This window comes from Erithacus rubecula (genome assembly GCF_903797595.1).
Source record: "Erithacus rubecula genome assembly, chromosome: 21".
Classification (NCBI taxonomy): domain Eukaryota; kingdom Metazoa; phylum Chordata; class Aves; order Passeriformes; family Muscicapidae; genus Erithacus; species Erithacus rubecula.
The window spans coordinates 10219841-10238991 of record NC_136673.1 but is presented as its reverse complement, the minus strand read 5'-3'; the positions used below and the strand labels follow the sequence as shown (position 1 = coordinate 10238991).

Genomic DNA, 19151 nt, shown 5'->3' with positions numbered 1-19151 from the left:
TTTTTGTGGCTATTCATCAGCCCAGCAAAAAACACCCCTCTCTCCCAAAATCGGATGTAGCCACCCCCTCCTCCAAAAGTTTGGATTCCAGCTCGATGCAGTGTTTCCATGGCAGAGCTGCCAGGAGGTGTGAGGGGATGGGGCCTGACTCCCGCAGGGAGGAGAGGTGACTGGGAAAGGGGAGAGGCTGGTGACTCACTGATGGAGGAGAAGGAGGAACTGGAGATACAAAAATGAATGGGTAGAAGAAAGGTCCTTTGTTAAACATCCTGCCTGATGTGAGGGGAGTGGGAGAAGCAGAGTGTGCCTGTGTGAGTGTGTGTGCCTCGGTGCACGTGTGCGTGTGCTGCTGTGGTGGTGAAGCAGGGCAGGCTGGGGCCTTCTGGCCTCTCTGCACAGCTCTGGGGGTGGGAAACACTAAAACAACCAAGCGAAATGGGCAATCTGGCCAGAAAAATTAAAATACAAGAGCATGGCTTTTGATTTGAAAGCATATCTCCTCCAATCACAGAGTTATCACAGGGTAACATTCTCATTTACTTTTTTTTTTGTGTAAAGTTCATGCATGCAATTTTTAATAATAAAAATTAAAATTAAAATAAAAAAGGAAAAGGAAAAAAAAAGCAAGAAAACGGTCATATCAAAACTATGATAAAGTAGGAGTAATGCTAGAAGCACATATCAGTAATTTAGGGTAAATTATGTTACAGGGATGGTGCAATAATCCCCAAACAAAACATTATAAAGCTAAGAAATTAATCAATATTAACCGTAGAAGAGACTCAAACATGTTAAGGTATGGAAGTGAAGTGAAGGCACCAAAAACTTTAAATGACAACCAGGAAGAAAATATAGACAAGAACTTAATGTCTTTAAAAATGACTTCAACCTAACTGGGCTCAAATGGTAGTCCCTGGCTGGTGGAAGATTTTCTGGAAGAATTTTGGTTTGTTGTTGTGGTTTTTTTTCAATTAAAAATTAGGATTCCAGCTAAATGCGATCTTGCTGTAGAAAATATCAACTTCCCTTTAGGGGAAAAAAAAAAAAAAAAAAAGTTGTCTTTGACCTGCTTTTGGTTCTTTTGGGCCAAAAACTAGGCTCTTTCTCAGCCAAGAAGCGTTTGGCTTTGGGACAGATGATCCTTCACTGAAAAGGTGACCTTTTTCCAGGTTCTCGCCCAGCCCTGGCACCATGCCCGCGGCAGGGCGGTGCCAGGGGACGTGTGTCAGCTGTGCCTGGGGCGGGCAGTGTGGCTCTGCGATGCGGGGGGCTAAGGGACCTGTGCACCTCGATACGTGTCTGAACGCAATGTGCCGGCTCGGAGGTGTCTGTGTGGTCTATGCGTCTCACATGGCGTCTGTGGGGTTGCAGTATCGTGGGTGGCTGCGATGGATGGCAACGTCAGCTCTGCCAGTGCTACTCGAGTTGCAGGAGCTGCCTATGGGGAACACATGCATCTCCTCCTGGGGCGGTGGGGATGATGTGCCGCGGAGAGGCTGTGCAGCTCGGGTGATGGTGGGCGCTAGGACGTTCAGAGTGGGGTGGAAGCTTCCCAGGGCTGTCTTGGCTCCATGGTGCCAGCCTGTCTCTCTGGCACTCCTGAGGGACCATTCTGCAGGGCTGCAGAGCAGAATCCATTTTTAAAACTCCCGACAACGGAAAGGAAAGAAGCAAGGCCGCCAGGTCTGCGTCTTTCGCTCACTAGCCAGGAGAGCCCGTGGGGCTGGGTCAGCCTGGCCTTCCCCCACAGGCTCTCCAGCCTTGCCCATCTAAGACCTGGTGTGGGCCCGCAGCTCTGCTGAGCGTCATGAAACAGAGCTCCTCGCTGCTTTCTCGTCTTTACAAGGACCCCAGGCAACGTGCCCCAGCATGCTACGGACTCATGGGGCCTTCCAGCAGGAGGGCATTGGGGTCTCTGAGCCAGGGCTGCTGCACACAAGTGGAGGTCACCAAGCACAGGCTGTGACATGAGCTGGTGGCAGCACCCCGTTCCCACTGGCTGCTCACCCTGCAGAGCAACAGCAGGTCTGCCCGACATCACCACAAAGCTCGCTCCACCACGGACCTCCTGCAATAGCTGCTAGTCCCCAGGCTGGCCACGTTGGCTTGGATGTTCACCCTATTGGTGAACCCATTTTTCATTGGCCTGTTCTTGACCCAGCTAGCCCAGTTCCCTGGGGAATGTGTCCTGGGACCCTAGCCACAGCACCCCATGGCAGGCAGAGCACCGTGACAGGCTTCTGAGCAGTGGGGAATAATTGACCGTGCAGCTGCCCCCAAAGTGGGGACCATCTTCTGGGATGAGTGGGGTCATCCTGCCTCCACAATTTGCCCATGAGCAATGTGCCGGGAAGAGCATGACTGGGACCCAAACGTGGGGAGCCCTGTGCTGGACCCCAGCAGGTGTGAGACAGGGAGAGAACAGCTCCATTGTCCATCCATAGGGCCTGTGGCGCAGGTGGGCCCTGGACCTGGTCAGCATTGGGGTGCTCCTGGCATGGGGCAGAGAGGGCTGTGGGCTGGTTGGTCTAGGATGGATCCCACACCATGGAGCAGGATCAGGACCAGGATGCTTCCTTGAAGAAGGAGCAATGTGGGAGGTATCAGGGGTGCCACGCACCAGCTGCCCTGTTTTTCTTGGATTCTCCCCCTCTCCTCTGCTCACTGGTGGCACTGGTTCCCCCAGGTGCCCAGGGCACCATCATGATGCTGCTCTCCCAGGACAGGACTCCTTGGTTTCCTAATCGTGGAGTAGTTCAAACACAACAGAACATGGGGGTCTACTCAGCCCATGCAGATCTTTCTGCCAATTTTTCTCCCCTCTTTTTTCTGTGCATTCCACTTGTCCCTCCTCCTCAGTCTTGCACTCTTGCACCACCCACCCCATCTCTGTCTCCTCTGCCCCAGTCACGGCTCAGGATACAAAGACACATCCTGTGACCTCCCTGCAGAGCTGCTCAGGAGATGCAGCAGTGGGGAGAGGGGGCCCCAGACATGGGGGCATTCCTGGGGCAAGATGTCACCCAGAGAGCACAGAAGCAGCACAGGAAATGACAGGGATGCCCATCCTCCCTGTGGGGTACAGAGGATGAGTGGGAAGAGCGTGGGTGTTCCCCCATGACTTCCAGACTTCGAGGTGACAGTGAGAGGAGCACTTTGTGTGAGATGGTGGCAGTAGAGCCCGGCCGAGGGCTCAGCTGTCCCCAGGGCCCCATTCCAGGGGTGCTCCAGGAGCTTCTTGGTATGGAGCCTGCGCTGGTGTCAAAGGCAGCCTCCTCCATTTCTCATACAGAGCCGTGGCCCCGAGACCCCCTGTGATACCACATGCTGTCCCCGAGGCGCCCAGGCCTGCGGTGGGGATGGGCCACCCCACCACGGGGGCCACATCTCCCCCGCGCTGCCACCGTCCCCCCGTCCCCGCTGCACCAGGGCAGCCTGCGGGGACCTGCTCTGAGCAACCCCGGCACAAACCCGCCGGTCGCCCCGGGGAGGGGGTTTTGGCAAGCCCATCGCGCCAGGAGGTCGGGCAGCAAAACGCAGCAGGTGCTGCCACACGAGACAACAGAGTAGCCACAGTGCAGAGTGTCATACAACAGACGGCGACATGCAGAGGGACACGGCTCAGTCCGACAGACCAACAGCCCAACCTGACGCTGAAGTGTCTGAAGCTCCAGCACGAGCAGACACATTTGCACATTTGGAAACAGCTGGCTTTAGAGGCAGCAATTTGGAAATATTCTCTGGTTATGTGAAAGCAGCAGAAAACTCAAGTTTGAACCAAGGCTGGGTCTTTAACAACCTCTTCCTTGGAGCCTTTTCATCTCCTTTCTAGAGCTGCATTACTGCTGACGATAACCAGAGACAGCTGTCACTCCTGTGCGAAGACTATTCCGAATGCTAATTGTCACAAACAAAAATCACATGTAGAGAGTGTGACACGCATGGCTCTTGGTGAGGTGACACGGTGCCCAAATTAAATCGGGGTGATTGTTTTTAGGCATACAATGACAAACAGGTACAGGAACATTTAGGAACAGAAAAAAAAAAAAAAAAAGAAAAAAAAAAAGAAAAAATGTCATCAGTTTCAAGAGGTCAGCACCGGTAAGGTGAGCGAAGCACAGAGAGGAACATCAGAAATCATCCAGGCAAAAAGAAAACAAAAAAACAAAACAAAAACTCGTTTTCATCTCCCAACTCATCACAGGACTCCAAGCCACCTCCTGCCTGCCCTCCAGGATCCCAGCATCCTTTCAGGTACACGGGATGACTGACTGACTGACTGACTGACTGGTGACGAACATGAGCTATGCATGTACACTGGCAGCTTCGGGATGGGTGTGTGGCAGTCAATGGGATGGCAGAAGAGAGAAAGAGAGAGAAAGAGAGAGGGCAGAATTGTTCTTCTTCCTCTTACCGTATCCTTGGAGGACCTACGTCTCTTGAAGCTGGAGGCCAGGGTGGAGGTGATGGACCTAAAAGTGGCTTTCTTTTTAGGGTCAGGTTCTGCTCTACCACTTTTTCTATCCTAAAATGAATATGTATAAGTAATTAGATCTCTAGTGTGTTGTTGGAAATTCTAAATCTATTTGAATACTGCCCCATGTCATGGCCTTCATATAGGTGAGAAAGCTACTGGAGGTGTTCTGCCACTCCCAGTCCTCCAAGGGCCTCCGTGACCCACGGCTACGGCACAGCCACCACACTGCTACGGCTACGGGGGGCCGGCCTCGCATCTGGAGCGCTGGGAACCCCTCTGGGGAGTAGCCCTGCTCTCCTGGTGTCTGCAGCCAGGCCGGCACAGCTGACCTCGTTTCCTGGGGATGCTCTGCCTGGGGCCCTGCCCCTCGCTTCTACCGCTAGCCTGGCAGGACCGAGATGTGAGATGCTGCACCTACCACTAAAAAAAAAAAGTGCTCAGGGCCTTTTCTGAGGCTGAATCCTAGTGCCACAAGAGAGAGAGAGGACTGCATTGAAAGAGAAGTCATTGTATGAATATTCTGTAAAAAAAATGTGTTCAAAAATTCAAATGATGCAGTTGTGCAAAGCCGAACGTGGTTGTTGGTGGTGGTTTGGTTTGTTTTCCAAAGTAAAACAGGCTAAAAAACAAAAAGGAAACTGGAAGAAAAAGAAAAGTAAAAAAAGAAAATACAAAGGAAAAGAAAGGGAGGAAGCAAAGCGTTAGTGCCATGATGTCGTCGGGTCGGGATGAACTCAAAGAGAAACAGAACTGAAAAATGTAGGCGTTGGAGTTAGCGAGTCGGACCTGGTTAGCGCAGGCTGGGAGCACCAGCCGCCATGGTGCGGGGGCCGCGGGCCGGGGGGCCCAGCCGCGCTCGGCGCCGGGCGCTGGCAGCGAGTCCTCCCCAATTGCTTTCGTGCCAATGAGTGTGACCTTTCCGACGGGGGACGGAGAGACCAGGTCTGGCTCTGCTACCGCACGGGGGTAACCAAAATGTATCCCGCTGGTGCGTAGAGCATGCTCGGGGATACATTTGCTCCTCCTTCTCAGTTCTCTCTTTTGCGGACATGCACAAACGGAAAGGAAAGCAAGATGAATGGAATGAAATGTCTTTTTCTTCCATGGCATCTCAGGAAATAGCCATGGCAAAACTGTGATCCCAAAAACCATTATTTTTGTTTGTTTGTTTTAACAAATAAATCTTTCCACTTGCCTACCTTCTAGCAATGTACCAGATACTAGTGCTCTGACGTTTCCTCCTGTGGAAAAGTCTTACAATGTCAAACGGCTCTTTACCATGAGGCTGTTTACCCCCACAGGGCAGCATGCTTTGCTCACAGTCCCACAGACTCTGCCCAAGGACCCAGTGCAGTATTTTCTAGAAGGTTGGCAAGTGAAAAATGGCAGTGCGACTAGTGTGCTCTGTCCCAGCAGCCTTAACCCCCTCGGTGCTGCTGCTTTTTGGAAGCAAAGGAAAAAAAAGGAAAAAAAGGAGAAAAAAAATTGAGAAATGGCTTTTCCGAGACTCTTTCCGGTGAACTGAACCCAGCGAGCTCTCCGGATGCAGCAGCCCGGCCTCGTGCTCCCCTCGCTGCTCTCGGGCAGCCGCTTCCACCCGGGCAGCCCCCCCACAGCCCCAGCCAGCGCTGCTCCCCGGGCCTGGCGGGCTCCTCGTGGGGTCCCAGCCTCCTCCTCTCTCTTTGTTTGCTGCTCTGCTCCCAGCGGCAGTGTCCTTTAGTCACCTAAAGGGACTCTTGCTCTTGGAACGCCGCTGTGCTTCCCCGAGGGAAAAACCAGCCCGCATAACTCAGAGCCTGCAGCTGCCCTACACTGGGGTCAGGGGCACAGTGGGGCTCAGCCCCAAAAGCAGCAGGGGAAGGGAAATGTGAGGATGGTGGCCCACGGACGTGCCCATGGCTCAGTGTCACCTTCCAGGCACCTCTGACTTTCCTGGGCTTCCCTGCCTGAGCAGCAGAGAGATGGTCCAGGAGAGGGAGGAGCCTGGGAGAGCAACAGCCCCATGAAAGGAGACCAAGGGAGCCTTGGCACTGCCAGGGACCAGCACTGCTGGCTCCTGTGTGGGGAAATGTCCTTTTCTCCAAAGGACAAGAGCACGCACCACCTCTTTTTGGAGTCAGTCCTGGGTATGGCAAGAGCTACCACACTGCTGCGGAGCAGGCAGGGAAGGGGAGGTGATGGAAACGATCCCTGGAGCATTCCTCCACCTGAGCACCGGGCAGGGATGGTCAGTGGCAGTGGGCTGACCCTCCCATCTGCTGGTGAGCGTGGCCGGAGCCAGGCAGCAGGGCAGAACCCGCAAAGGAGCCATGCTGACACTGCCTGCTCAGCCAGGGCAAGGTGTGGCTCTGGCACATGGTCCCCAGCAGAACAAAGTCCCCATCTCAAGCTCCACTGGGGGTGTTTGGGCCAGGCCTCTGCCCTGTTGCAGCTTTGCTGGGAGAGACAGCATCAGGGAGGGGCAGCTCGCAGGGAAAAGGCAGGGACACTACCCTAAGGCTTATCAGGTACCCAGTAATGCCCAGCTGGAGCTAGTGAGGGTGGGGTGAGGGACAGAGGGCCCCATGCTAATCCACAGCTCTGCATTCACTGATTCGGTGAAGGAATGGAAAACGCACCTGGTGGAGATTTGCTCTAAAAACGGTTTGTCCTACCTGCAGGTTTTTCCTCCACACATTAACGGCTGCAAACGCCAGCTGCATCTGCTTCCTCCGTGCGTCCTTATGTCTTTTGTAAGCTATCTCTATGAATATTAAAAATATCCCGGCAACAATACCTCCAGCCACCAGCATAAACACACCTGAAATAAGCAGGAAAGTTACAGGGGGCAGTGGAAATTGCAACATGACCCCTCATTTCTTCTGCATCATGCTCAGTGATGGGAGCATCTGCCAACCCAGGGTCCCCCCACCTTCTTCCCGTAGTCCTGGAGGGCCAGAAGGGGAACACAGCCTGGGCACCTGAGGGGTGTCAGTGCCAGTCTGGGGGGCACAGGACACTGAGTTGCAGCAATGCTGGGGACAGGCACAGCAAGCTCCAGGGCAGACCCCACCCCCAGGACTGTGGGGCTGTTTGCACCAGAACCCAGTCCTGGTGCCCCAGTTTGTCTCATCAGGAAGCACAGCCATACACAGAGCTGTGTTGTCCTTGGATGCCTGCAGCCCTCCAGGCTGACATTTCTGGAGCAGTGTCTGAGGAGATGGAGCAAAATACCCCTTTCTCCATAGCCTGTAACCTGGGGAGCAGTGCTGGTGAGGATGGGGTCCCATCTGACACCCCTCATCCCTCATCACTGCACTGTCTGGCTGTAGGACCAGCAGTACCACCTCAGTGCAAAGGGAGCCTATCTTGGGGTTCTCACATATTTGCAAGATGAAAACCCCTCTGTTCAATTATCCTTGTCCTGGCCCTGCCCAGGGCTCCTCAGGACTGGGAGGGAGCCTCTTCCTGCAGCAGGGGTCTCCCTCGCCTCCCCCAAGATGCTGTTCTCCTCTCTGCATTGGTGACAGCTCTGACTGCCCTGTGACAGCCACAATTTGGCCAGGGCAGAGGGAGGGGAGCCATGCTCACATCACAGCAGCCCTACCAGCCCTACCACCAGAGAAGGTGGGGGAAACTTTGTGGAACTGTTCTGAACAAGGTGGGAATGGAGCCCATCTCAGCAGCTTCCCAGCACTAGGAAAGCACAAATCCAGAAGCAGCAGAGATTTGGCCTGAGAGGAGAGCCCCAGAGAGAAGAATGTCTTGAGCAAAAGCAGGCTACCCAGTGAAGGGGGAGAAAGAGGTTTGCAGAACAAACCTGCCATATTTTCAAAGGTGAGTGTTGCTGGGGCATTGCTACGGGAATCACACTCTTGATACCTCACCCAAGTCTTGTCCAAATCCTCCATGAAGCCATTCTCGTGGGACCTGGAAGCACAAGGAGACAGGACAGGCTAGTCACTGGGGACCAGCCACAGGTAGCTGGGGCACACGCTCTGTGCCTCTGTCCTAGGACTCTGCACTGCCTGCAGCCTGCTAGCACAGCAGCCAAGGATGTGCTGGCTGTGTGTGCACACCTGTGCACGTGTGGCCCTTGCACAGAGTGAGTGTGGGCTGTCTGCAGGGGCTGCCAGCACTGCTGGTCACACACACACAGACAAGTACAGTGTAGTGCTGCAAGTAGGCACCCACAGCTCCCCCTGCCACTGCCCCTGTGGTGGCTCTGGGGCAACAGCTGCCACATGTAAGCCATGGGGAAGGTGTGTTCCCAAGGCAGGATGGAACTGGCAGTGCTCTGAGAGCTCTTTGAGAAGGCTGCAGGGAGTGGACATGAATCACATCTCTCAGTTCCCTCCTGCACAGTTCCTCTACCTGCCAGGGCCACTTGGAGCTCAAGCCATGATGGACCCCAGTCCTTTCTGGTGAACCCCAGCACCCTCTAGGTCAGGGCACTGCTGCCTGGCAGCTCCCTCTGGTGCACAGTGAGGGCTGGGACACACCAGCAGCTTGGTGTCACAGCTTGGGAGGACACAAGCTGCTGTCACAGCACCCATTTCTGCCTGAGCAGGTTGATGGAGTGGGCACAGAGCACACATCCCACCACAGGCTCTCTGCACTTTCCTCCCTCTTGTTCCTGATACACCCCCACCACCTTCCTGGGCCATCTGTAGCCCTGGGCTTCCTCATCCTCTCCCAGGAGTACACTGAGTACTGTGGCCTTGTCAGGCTTCTTACGTGCTTGTCCCAGTCCCATCTGCTCTTCTGCCACCCATCACCATGTTAAGACCCTCCCACAGATGGGGTCCATGGCTCCCTACCCTGGGTCTTGCCCATCTTCCTACACATCCTGCCCATTGTCTCTCAGGCCTTTCACCTCTGCATCTTGGGCAGAACTCTGGTGGTGTCTCTCCTAAAATCAATCTCCCAGGGCTCCCTCCCTTCACTTGCTGCTTCCCATCTGCCTGTTCTCCATTGCGACATTTCTCTGCCTGCAACGAGTGTGGCATTTCCAAATTAATACAAGGAAATCACTTTTCACACACTATATCAGCCTGACTTGTGAAAGACCACAATGTAGGTGTAAAAGCCTTGGACTCAGAGAGGGTCCTGACATGTCCCTGAGTTGAAAGAAAAAAGCCCTGGATGACCAAGACAGGGCAGTGCAATGCTGTTGGACAGGTGGAGCCCTGTGGGAGGAATGGGGAGATGGCAGCACCCACACCCTGCACACAGAAACCTGTGATGGATGGCTGCTCTCTGCCAGCTTTGCCTACACCCCTGGCTAACTATGACTCTGCTCCCTGCCCTGCTCTGCCCTCCCTCCAGTCCCCTGCTGCTTCCCCAGCCCTGCGAGCCAGAGCTGAGGCTGGGTGCCCACCCCAGTCACTCCATGTCCCCTTTGTCAGGATGGAAGGGCAGCCCCCAGCACCCCTGTCCCTGCAGTGGCTGGAGGGTGGCTGGCAGGGCCTGGCACGAGGCTACTTGCGTGCCAACACATGCAGCATTCGGCCCCCCCGCCAAGAGCCGTGTACGGACTTGAGGATGGCGAGGGAGACGTTCTGCTTCCAGGGGCTGTCCTTGCGCATCCCGATGCCAAAGCCGGAGCGGAAGAACAGCTCCCCCGTGGTCACCAGGTCACACTTCTGGGAGGCCTCGAACTCCAGCACTGCTGAGTCCCAGATGAAGGCGTGGAGCTTGCTGCACACAGAGGGAGGATGGGGGTCAGGCTGGGCAGCCCAGCTTGTCTGCAGCCTCTGTGGGAGCAGCAAGGGTGCTCCCTGATTTAAACACTGAAGCCACCCAGCTTCGGTGAAAGGAGAGGCCAGAAAGGAGGCCATGGCCAGGGCTCTCACTGGGCCATCCCCCAGACAGATGTGGTGCTCCCTACCCAGAGACCTGGGATGAACCAGGACTGGACAGATCCCACCCAGCCCCAGCTGGGAGGTCCCATCAAACCATGCTTTGACTGAGCTCTCTCCAGCTTTGCCCTGCTTGCTGCCCCCACTGCAGCTCCCTGAAGCCCATCCCAGCGTGGCCAGGCAAGGTGCTGGCCCCACTCACTTGTCTCTCACTGCCTGGATGGCTTCGGCAGCGCTCTCATAGTTGTGCTTCTCCATGTGCCTGTACATGGTGCTCAGCTCCACCTGCCGTCGGAAGTAGATGTCCACAGAGCTCTGCTTCACCGTGGCGTAGATGAACTTATCTGAGGGGTTGCGCAGCTGAAAGGCAATGGTGGGGTTCCTATTTTTTCTGTCCTTCACCAGCAAAACTTTCTCACCCCAAAGCCATTTCCTCTCCCATTTCCCATCTCCTTCAGGGACCTGTTCCCTAGAGAATACCTTGATCTCCTCAGAGGATGCCACGGGACAGTGAATTCTCTGGGGCCCTGGTGCTGGATGCATCCCCCCTCAGCAGGGGATGCCATGGGACAGGGACATGGTGGCACTGAGGGTGCAGGAGGCTTGGGGATGCCATGGGGCTGGCAGTGCCATGGGCAGGACACACAGCAGGGTGTGGGATCCTGTGGGTCAGTGCTGCTGCAGGGCACACTCCTGCGTGCCTGGGCTGATGAGCTGTGGCTGTGTCCTTGCCAGAGCAGGAAATGGATTTGAGGCATGTGGAGAGTATTGACTGCACCGCAGGGACGATTTCATTAGTTATAACTCATCCATAATGAATTGTTTCCTCGTTGATGAGAGGAGGCTCTCCAGGAACTGGCAGGCACTTCGACTGCAGACAGGCTATTTCTGGACAGGCTTTTTTCCTGCTGATCCCTGCCCACATCTGTCCATTCCCACCCAGGGTAGGGGCTCAGACTCATCAGCACCAGCCCAGACAGAGTCCCTGGGTATGGCCCCCCCAGCCCAGATCACAGCCGTGGTGAATCAGGGCTCTGGGAACCACAAGCCATGTCATATGCCCCAGGGAAGGGGAAAGCAAGCGAGGGGTCATTACCCGGGGGTCATTAATGCCTGTGATCCTCTCCTCAGGTCGGTCTAACACCAGGAAGGCTGCCAGGTTGGCAGTGTATGAAGCCACAATGATCATAGCAAAGCCAGCCCACACCATGCCAAGGATACGGGCAGAGAAACTCCGGGGAGCACCTGCAGGGAGAGAGGAGAGATCACAGTGGCACCACGAGGGCTTGGCTTGTTTGCCAAAGCTGTGTCAATCCACACCAGCAGATGTGCAGTATCTATCTGCTCTGCCAGCAGCTGTGCAAGGAACTTCTGCACTGCCTAAACCAAAAAACCCTCCAGCTCCTTCCAGGTCATACTGTGTGCCACCCTGAGAGGGTGGGTAGCCCTGGGCAGGGGATCCAGCCCAAGCTTCCCTGCCCTGTTTCCCATCCCTGATGCTGGGGGTGGCAGGACAGCCCCAACAATGCCACAAATCAGCATCACCAAATCTCCTATCAGCCTGCTCCAGGGAGGGTTCAGGGAATGAGGTCCCACAGGGACCATGTGAGAGTGGCAGGCTATGGAAGAGGGCAGGGGCTTCCCCCCAGCCTGCCCAGCTCAGGGTCTGGGCTGCAGGGCAGAGCAGTCCTGCTATAAGCTGTGACTCACCTTCTCCAATGCCAGAGTTCAGCAGGACTCCCCAGGAGAACCACATGGCTGAGGAGAGAGTCAGAGCATCTTCCTCCTCCTCCTCACTGTTTACTTTGAACCGGCCAAATGGGCTGGAAAACAAGAGAAGAATCCTTTTCATTCTCCTCACCCTGATTCCCAGGGCTCCCTTCTCATTCCCCTCACCCTGATTCCCAGGGCTCCCTTCTCATTCCCCTCACCCTGATTCCCAGGGCTCCCCACTGTGCCCTACATGTTCTAGTGCAGTCCTGTGTCACTCATTCCATCAGACTGTGCCTTGTCCAAAGCACCTCTGCCCTGTTCTGTCCCACTGCCTGGCACATCCCCTGTGCTGACCTGCAGCCCTGTCTGGCTCACACAGGTACTGGTCCCATCACACACTCTCCAGACCAGAAAGATCATCTGACCCTGGCCAGCTGAAGCCTCTCCCACTGCAGCATAGAGACCTCCCTGCAGATTAGCTATCAAAGGCTCTGAGCACAGGTTCTCCTGCTCTCAGAGGAGCTACCACAGGCCCAAAGAAGGCTGAGAGGAAATTCTCTCAGAGCCCAGAAGCTGACAGTCCCCTTAGTCAGGTATCTGTACAGCACCTGGTCTGACAGGTGTGTTTCCCCATCTCCACGTGCTGGGTGCCCCACATATCCATATCCCTTAGCTTAGGCAGCCAGAGGGGCCAGGGACCTCAGCCCAGGGCTGGTGGGGCAGAGCAGATGGGTTAAGTCCCTGTGAGAGCTCCCAAAGGGCTGCAAGACTGTGCCCAAGCAAGGGACCCAGGGGACAGTTCCCAGGAGCACCCTCCCTGTCCCCTGCAGATCTTGAGTGGCCCAAAGTGCACTCACCTGAATCGGTCCAGGAGGTACAACATCACTGCCACCACATGCACAGACAGCCCCACCAGCAGCCAGAGTGTGCTCTGGAAGGGCTGCATGAACGAATCCAGGGTGCTGCGGGGGATTTCCTGCACAAAGGAGAGATGGGACCAGTGCTGGCACCCCCCACACCTGCACCCTGCCTGCCTGGAGGGACCCAGAGGAGCCCTGCCCTGCCCCAAGCTCCTGCTGCTACTCAGGAAGGGTCAGACAAGATTCTGCATTGAAACCAGCAGCCTGGAGCCTGGGATTTGCAGGGGCTGCACTGGTGCAATCTGGGGAATGGGCACTGCCTGTGTTCTACAAACATCCCACCCAGACTGTACCTTCTTCACGAGGATGGTGAGGCCCTGATACTTGAAGGGCTTGGAGAACTCGATGTACTGAGCCCGCTCGTTGTTGATGGTGAGGGGAGCCACAATCATGTCTGCCTGTCCACTCAGCAGCTCCCCCATCATCCCATTCCACTCCTTCTTGTTGCTGTTGTTCACCTGCCAGGAGCCAAAGCCAGGTCAGACTCCTGCCCTGATACACATCCCCCACCAGCCAGGACCCTACACTTTTCAAGAATCCTGCATTGCCCTTCCACCCCACCCTGCTCAGGAGAAGGGTGTGGGGGTATTGCAACACACAGTACAAGCAAAGAAAGATCACAGGCTGCACAAACTCACCCTCTCTTGGGTACCAAATTTACCATCAGCCACCAGGTGAACCTCATAGGTGAAGTTCATCACCCCAGCCAGGCGGATGAGCAGGTCGATGCAGAAGCCGTAGCAGCACAGTGCCACGGTGGGGCGGCCTGGGGGAGGCACAGAACGGGCATGAGGGGCAGCCCTTGGCCAGGGACCCCCACAGGGCCCGTGCCTGTCCCCAGGGAGAGCAGCCACCCATGGCTCTGGCTCCATGTGGGATGTAACCACTTTTTCCTTCAGGGCCATCTGAGCACTCTCTCTCACTGCCTCCATCACCTGTGGGTGTTGGCAGGCTGGGGACAAAGGGGTTCCTTTGCCATGTCCCAGTGAGGTGGGCTGAGAGGGGGTGCTATCCACCTGCTGCAGGGCTTGGTGCATGTGCTAGAGGAGTCCTGACATGAGCCCAGCATGCTGAACACAGCCCAGGACACCACTCTGGGGGATGTTGTGCACAGGAAGGTGTCATGAGCCAAGGGGATGCCCTTCAGGTGGATCTGGGCAAGCCTGGCATTGCTGAGCAGCTCCCACCCCACACCAGGTGCTCACTCCTGATCCTGATCCTGATCCTGATCCTGATTTCTGTGACAATTTGGAACTGGTGCTGTGTCAGTGCAGCATATGCTAACATGCCTCGTGGTCCTTGCAGCTACTAGAGATCAAGGCAGAGAGAATTGGAACATGCCAGGAGACAGAAACCTGGGAAGCAATCCCTCAAAGCAGCCCTGGTGCCCATCCAGAAGAGAGACAGTGGAAAAGAATCTGTTGGGCTCAAACCCCTGGATCCCAGGGCCCAACTGCTGCACAGCACTGCTGTGAGGCTGAGCTGATGGGGGTGTGTCTGGGGACCAGCTCTGTGCCTCATCCTCTGGGCCTCCTGTGTGACTCAGCACCCTCTCTGGCACCCCTTGGAGTGGCAGTCCCACCAGACTGAGTTACCTGGGATGGTCTCATTGGGTCCAGTGCAGAAGACCTTTTTAACAGGATCTCCATTAATGGTGAATTCCTCCCTGCAGGTCCCATCTGCCTGAGTGGGCTTCACATACACAAAGGGCTCTTGGTGGATTGTCACAATCTGTGAGGGGAAGCACAAACATCCTCTGGTATGTGTTTCCCTCCAGAGCTACATTCCTGTGGCAGGAACTGGGCTGCCCTCCCCACACGAGCCATATGCCCTCCCCAGATGCCATCTCAGACCAGCAGCAGGACCTGACTTTGGCATCACAGGATTTGGGAATCAGAGAATCCTTTAAGCTGGAAAAGACCTTTAAGACCATGAAATCCAGCTGTTAACACAGTACTGCCAAGAAGAGCACTAGGAACATTTGCTTTCTCTGCACCTAAGGTGAGGAGTGTCCTCCTTCATGTGGCACTTTCACCTGAGCCTCAAAATCTCTTTCCCTAACAGGAGACTGATGGGAGACACCACACAGCCAGAACTAGTGCCTGGAAAGGGCTCTAGACACTGTCACACTGCCCCAGGTTAATGTAGGTGTTTCAGTCCTGCCTTGGACCTTTCAGTGAAGCAGCAATTGCAACGTACCCATAGCACCTCTGTGGGGACAAGGGCTCACTGCCAGTGGGAATGGGATTTCCCTTGCTGGACAAATGAACAGCAGGACAAATGAATGGCCATACTGGTAAGATCTGCCTGGCCAGGATCCAGTCACTAAAGGGGAATCCAGTCACTGAAGTGGGATCCAGTCACTAAAGTGGGATGGAGTCACTAAAGGGGAATACTGTCACTAAAGGGGCTGCTGACTGACACTTGAAGGAAGAGCATGAGAAACAAAGCAAGACTGGAGGGACCTTCTGCCAGTGCTACCTCCATCTTTTAGCCATCAGCTCCTCAAGGATTTCCCCAGTTCAGCCTTGCAGCCACCAATCCACTCACCCTGTACCAGAAGGTTTAATCTCCTTTTGAATGTTTCCATCTGATCTCTGCACTATCAGAGCTGAACATACCTTGGCTAAAGGAACCCATCCTTGTACTTCTTGCAAATCTATGACAGGTGTCCTCTGGCTCCCATGAGAACATCTTGTCCCTCCATCCTTTCTGTGCTGTTTATTCTAATATCCACTTCCCACCTGTCTCTTTCCAAACCCAAGGATGCCTACCACCCTATCTAGATTGATTCCAGCTGAAAGTTGTGCTCTGAACACCCTTCACTACCTTCTCTATTTCTCTCCCATATCCTTTCCTGGCCTTGCAAATGCTGCTGCCAGCTGCAGAGCAGCTGTGGAGGTGGAAGGCAGATGAAATCACTGCCAGGCATGCAGAGAGCTGAGAAGCACTGCCCCTAAAGCCATTTACTCCTACCTTCAGCTTGGTTGACATCTGATATCCTTGAGGTTTCTCAGTTTCCCCCCCTGGCCAGATGATCTTCCTGTCATTGGTCAGGACCTGCCATGGAAGCAGCTGGACATGAGGCCAAGGTGGACACCCCAGTGCCCAAGCCCTCCCACCCCAGGCCAGGTCTGCACGTACATTGCTGCCGTTGTAAATCCCAACCTGGACCAGTTTCCGGTTCTGCAGGTTCATGATGCTGTAGTTGGCAAACTTCCTGTCCCCGTCCTCGTTGAACTCTACCCGGCCAGTGACACCCTCTGAGTACTTGGAGGACATCAACACCCTATGGGGAGAAACACAGCTGGGGCAACTAGAAGACCTGCTGTGCTATTGAGACACCTCATAAGGCATCAGAAAGGCAAATGCTTCCTCTCAGTTACTAGCCATAAGGCTACTACTGCCTGGTAGAAGTCCAGCCAAGGCTACCTATGTTCTATTAATAGACCTGTGGTCACCCCCTCCTGGTGGATGGAATCAGTTTCCCAAATGTTCTCTACCGTATCTTCTGTCATTGCCCCTTGTTCTCCACCAGATCAGTCCCACTCCCTTCTGCAATGATCTGTCCCACAGCACCCAAGGACACTTTCCTCTGGGGGCTCTCTGGGAGGTGTGCCTATGCTACAGCTTTGGTGCTGTGCCTGGCACATGCCCATCACAGCCTGGCTAGTGGCCCAGGCACACACAAACATGACCAATGAGAGAACCAGCTCCCAAACCCTGGAAAGGTGATAGTGGAGATGAGCAAAGATTGCCTGAGCCACTTGTGAAGAGCAGCTTTGACTCACTCATGCCAAAGACTGTCACTGCAGGGGATGCCACACATGCCTCTAAAACAATCTCCAGGTTTTGCAGGTCTCATGCTCAACAGAACTCAGGTCTGCAGGAAGTGGCTGCTCCACCAAGGCTCAGCCCCTGTGGCTCCAGCACCTGCAGTGTTCAGGGTTTGGGGTCTGGAAGCACATGCAGGACCTGCCAATCCCCCTGCTCTGGAAGCAGGACCCCACAGGCACATGCTCCCATCTGTGACACCCCAGCCTCCAAATCCACAGCACCAGGGTTTGCTACAGCCCAGGGCAACCTGTCCCATGCATGGCATCTCTTGCCACCAAGCCCTGCTTGCAGCACTGGACCCATGCCACAGCCCTTGGAATATCCAGCAGGAAATGGCTGCAGCATGGAGATAAAATAGGACAGAAATATCCCTCTACCTTGATTTGGCAAGAGCCTCCCTCTCTCCCACTCCCACCCATGGAATTAAGCTCCAGACTGGAGGAGACCATGGTCCCCAATCTTTTCCTCTTAGAGTCCTTACCTGCCCACACATCCCAGCTGTCTAAGCATTGCCCAGGATAGCATGGGTTGACATGGACTAAATTGGTGCCAGGCACCAGAATGATGCCTAAACAGCCTGGAAAAACCAGGTGCCATTGCCTGAGACTGTCTGGAAGAGTTTTCTAGGAGAGATGTAGCCCTCACACCCAAATCATGCAGGCGAGTCCAGGCAGCCCCGTGCCACATGCTCCAAAGCTTTAATAACAGATAGCCTGAACAAAGCCACCATGTCCTTCTGCACCTTTTCCACATGCTCCCACCTTTTACAGCTCTCCCCCACCAGGTCCTCTGCTCCCTCCAGCAGGACCCTTTCCCCAATACCTCTTAAAAAGGGGTCCTGTCTTCCAGATGTTGGTGTTGCCCACACAGCCCCGCGGTGGGTCTGTGATATTCTCCTTCTCAAACAAGTCGTGCACAGCCTGGGCCACCACGGCCACAGCATCACTGATGTGAGCTGACTCGTTCTTGCCATTGATGAGCTGCAACCCGATCACTCCTGCCATGGGCAGAGGGGAGTGGGGTCAGCATTCCTGGGGTCACTCCAGCGTTACTGCCACCCCCAGCTCTTGGGACAGCGAGCACAAGGCTACAGGCTGAGGATCCCTTGGGTGCCGTGGGAAGCTGCCTGAGCTTCAGGCAGGAGTAGGCAGGGGCAGCGTGGCTGGGTTGGCACCCAGTGTGGCTGGGCTGGCACCCAGTGTGGTTGGGATGGCACCCAGTGTGGCTGGGATGGCAGGGGCAGCGTGGCTGGGTTGGCACCCAGTGTGGCTGGGATGGCACCCAGCGTGGCCAGGCTGGCACCCAGTGTGGCTGGGATGGCACCCAGTGTGGATGGGTTGGCACCCAGTGTGGCTGGGATGGCACCCAGTGCGTGTGGGATGGCACCCAGTGTGGCAGGGCTGGTACCCAGTGCAGGTGGGATGGCACCCAGTGTGGCTCTGGGCAGCACTGACACCCTGAGCTCTGTTGCCACAGCCCTGCCCAAGCCTCCCCTGGGTGACAGGCAGCTCGCAAAGCCGCAGTGACACGGATTTGGGCCTCACGGATTTGGGCCTCACGGATTTGGGTCTCACAGATTTGGGCCTCATGGATTCAGGCCTCAAGGCTGAGTCCCCCCGTGGGCAAAGGGAGCAGAGCAGAGTGCGGGGCCTCCATTCGGGACCACCAGGGCAGCCCAGTGTCCCCCAGCCCGGGGGTCCCGCGAGGGCAGGGGCCGCTCATGGCAGCTCCCTCAGGCTCCGGAGCTCCTACCGTCTGGGGCGTAGCGCAGGGCATTGCCCGAGATCTCCCGCTCGCCCACCAGCCACACGTAGCCCGAGCCCGTCATGTTGAGCATGGCCGCTGATCTGTACACCGTGGCCGCGTCATCCTCGCTGCAACGACAGGAAGGGAACGGCCCTGTGGCTGCCGCTGTCAGACCCCAGGCTGGGACAGCACCCCAGGGCACTCCGGCTGCTGCTTCTCCTGGGAATGGCTAAATCCTGGGTGCCAGGTGTGGGAGAAACGGGACTTTTGGACAGTTAATTAACATGATTATGTAGAAGTTGATTTTTTGATTGGTGCTTTCATGTTGTTTACGTGCTTTGTAAGAGCTTTTTAGGCACGATGATTGGTGGCTGTTTAGAACTTTACTGCTTAATTTTATTTTGGGTTTTTTAATTTTGGTATTTTGTTTTTTAGTTTCTTTTTTTTTTTTTTTTTGTATTTAGCACAATTTATGTTTCAGTGGCTTTGAAGGGTTTTAACAAGTTGCAGAAAAACACTTAAAAATGGCTTGTTCCATGCACCTGTTATAAACATTGGTCTGAACTAAGAAATACAGCACCCTCACACCCCCCACCTGGGACAGGGGGCTGTGCCTGG

The 19151-nt window shown here is 55.2% G+C and overlaps 1 protein-coding gene across 8 annotated transcripts in view; it reads right to left on the bottom strand.

Annotated features, from left to right (window-relative positions):
• GRIN1 (glutamate ionotropic receptor NMDA type subunit 1) overlaps positions 1 to 19151 on the bottom strand; it is a gene marked incomplete at its 5' end in the record, with an annotated part of 39213 nt that overhangs the window by 2992 nt on the left and 17070 nt on the right. For 2 of the 8 annotated variants that reach the window (XM_079324036.1, XM_079324037.1), the window contains 14 exons: positions 7132 to 7277; positions 8277 to 8386; positions 9995 to 10156; positions 10520 to 10677; positions 11414 to 11562; positions 12028 to 12140; positions 12888 to 13006; positions 13244 to 13408; positions 13589 to 13716; positions 14546 to 14681; positions 15927 to 16010; positions 16095 to 16239; positions 17610 to 17784; positions 18540 to 18661. In XM_079324036.1, coding sequence (XP_079180162.1) covers positions 7132 to 7277; positions 8277 to 8386; positions 9995 to 10156; positions 10520 to 10677; positions 11414 to 11562; positions 12028 to 12140; positions 12888 to 13006; positions 13244 to 13408; positions 13589 to 13716; positions 14546 to 14681; positions 15927 to 16010; positions 16095 to 16239; positions 17610 to 17784; positions 18540 to 18661 — 1912 coding nt within the window. Of the gene's footprint in view, positions 1 to 739; positions 1621 to 4414; positions 4526 to 5263; positions 5516 to 7131; positions 7278 to 8276; positions 8387 to 9994; positions 10157 to 10519; positions 10678 to 11413; positions 11563 to 12027; positions 12141 to 12887; positions 13007 to 13243; positions 13409 to 13588; positions 13717 to 14545; positions 14682 to 15926; positions 16011 to 16094; positions 16240 to 17609; positions 17785 to 18539; positions 18662 to 19151 lie in introns of those variants that run through there. The other 6 variants (XM_079324030.1, XM_079324031.1, XM_079324033.1 and 3 more) reach the window with 6 other exon arrangements.